The sequence below is a fragment of the Penaeus vannamei genome, chromosome 11 (assembly GCF_042767895.1).
Source record: "Penaeus vannamei isolate JL-2024 chromosome 11, ASM4276789v1, whole genome shotgun sequence".
NCBI classification, from domain to species: Eukaryota; Metazoa; Arthropoda; class Malacostraca; order Decapoda; family Penaeidae; genus Penaeus; species Penaeus vannamei.
In genome coordinates, this window is record NC_091559.1 from 3,701,581 (window position 1) to 3,704,080 (window position 2,500).

Below are 2,500 nucleotides of genomic sequence, written 5' to 3' on the forward strand. Positions count from 1 at the left end.
AATCAACGCTATTGGCTGATTTATAAACCTTTGAGATTGTGCAAACAAATATTAGATACACATCAAAACATATTTTGGAATTCGTGATACATATTAAAACAGATATTAGAATTCGTATTATTATTTTGTATTTGAGAAATTAATCAACGTTATTGGATGATTTATGAGCAATTGAGAGTGTGCAAACAAATATTAGGTATATATGATTAATTATTAATTATTAATTATTATTAATGATTAATTATTAATTAAATATTAAAATTCGTGATACATATCAAAACAGATATTAGAATTCGAATTATTATTAACTTGTATTTGAGAAATTAATCAACGTTATTGGCTGATTTGTGAACCTTAGAGAGTGTGCAAACAAATATTAGATACACATCAAAACAGATATTAGTTTTCGCATAATTATTAAGTTGTATTTGAGAAATTAATCAAGATTATTGGCTGATTCGTGAACAATTGAGAGTGTGCAAACAAATATTAGATACACATCAAAACAGATATTAGAATTCGTGATACATATCAAAACATATATTAGAATTCGTATTATTATCAAGATTTATTTGAGAAATTAATCAACGTTATTGGCTGATTTGTGAACCTTTGAGAGTGTGCAAATAAATATTAGATACATATCAAAACAGATATTAGAATTCGTGATACACATCAAAACAGATATTAGAATTCGCATTATTATCAAGATTTATTTGAGAAATTAATCAACGTTATTGGCTGATTCATAAACCTTAGAGAGTGTGCAAACAAATATTAGATACACATCAGAAGCCAAAATTAAGACAGTCCAAATCTCGTGCTATTAAATTCAACCTGAATGCAGTGTAGATAATAATTTCCTTTGAGTTGTATGCAAAAGCTTTTATCTTCCCAAGGCTTTGAATAATGATTAAATGAACGCTATATAAAAATAAAAAAAAACGAAGCAGAGAACCATGATAAATTATGAGCGATCTGAATAGGAAACGATCTTAGTATGTACTTATCTCTTATAGCATGAAATGAAAGACTTGAGCACACTTTCCAAGACTAAAATGTCTGTGGACTCTCGAGTGAAATTATGTACAGGTGTATTTGTACGGAATTTATTACCCGCAGGTTTTGGTTCATTCAGAGTGTATTGTGTGAGTGATGCAAATTCTTTATACACTTTTCCATTCTCTAGATAGAGAGATAAATGAACTTATGTACAAGTGTATTTGTACGGTCGTGGAGGCAAGAATTTATTAACAAAGGTTTTGGTTAATTTAAAGTGTATTGTGGGAGTGATGCAAATTCTTTATACACCATTGTGTGAGTGATGATGGTGATGATGGTGATAATGATGAAGATGATGATAATGATAATGATGAAGATGATAAATACATGAATATGCACTTTTGATAGTCTTTCATTCTTTTAGTTCATTCTTACCTCCACCTCACCGTCCCCGCAACACACCACCTCGTCGTGAACAATACCCAGGTGTTCATGACTGCTATCTTGTTCCTCCCACCCAATTTTCTCTCCTTGATGAACTTCATTCGTCGAAATTTCATTTTTTTTTTTTATTATAGCGATCTCATCCTTTTTTACGTTATCCTTCCTAATATTTTCTAATATTTTCTAATATTTCCTAATATTTTAATAATAATTTTCTAATATGCCGTAATATGTTTCTCTTCTTTATTAAACCCTAAAAAATTCCTCTTTTCCTCTTCACCTTTTAATAATTTCACAGGCTATTTTAAACTCTATGACCAGGTCTTGCCTTAACCCTTTTTTCGCTGTTGACACTTAACATTTTAACCCTTTTACCTCTTCCTATTTCTCGCTAGATAACTTTAAATCGTCGATGATAAAAGGTGGAGGATTATCTCTATGTTTTAAAGTGAATTCTCACCTTAAATCTTCCTTAAATTTATAGTCAGAGGTATCATAATAAATAAACAACGGGTATTGTCGTTATCGTTATTATCATTGCTATTTTTATCATCATTATCATCATTATTATTATCATTATCATCATTATTATCATTATCACTATCATTATCATTATCATTATCATTATCATTAACTTCATCATCATCATCATTATCATTATCACTACCATTATCATCACCTTTATCACCATCATCATCATCATCATCATCATTATTATTATCATTATCATTATCACTGCCATTACCATTACTTTTAACATTATTATGATTATGATCATTATCATCATCACTTTTATTATCACCATTATTGTTGACATTTTCAATTATTTATTCATTATGACTGGTGGCACCTTTATCATTACCAGAATTAACATTCATCATGACTATCATGATTACTTATATTAAGATGCTTATAATCAATTAACTGAGACAGTCATCACAATCATCATTATCACTACTAATTTTTTTTATATCATTAGTTTTACCATTTACACCATACTTACCTTTATCATTGATACTGTTGCTAATATCATCATTATCACCACCATTATTAG

At 28.8% G+C, this 2,500-nt stretch overlaps 1 protein-coding gene across 1 annotated transcript in view; it reads left to right on the forward strand.

The window, feature by feature from the left end:
* Positions 1 to 2,500, forward strand: part of LOC138863215 (nephrin-like) — a 70,884-nt gene that overhangs the window by 8,126 nt on the left and 60,258 nt on the right. Inside the window, exon 2 of the mRNA XM_070127385.1 lies at positions 1,020 to 1,122. Coding sequence (XP_069983486.1) covers positions 1,020 to 1,122 — 103 coding nt within the window. The remainder of the gene's footprint in view (positions 1 to 1,019; positions 1,123 to 2,500) is intronic.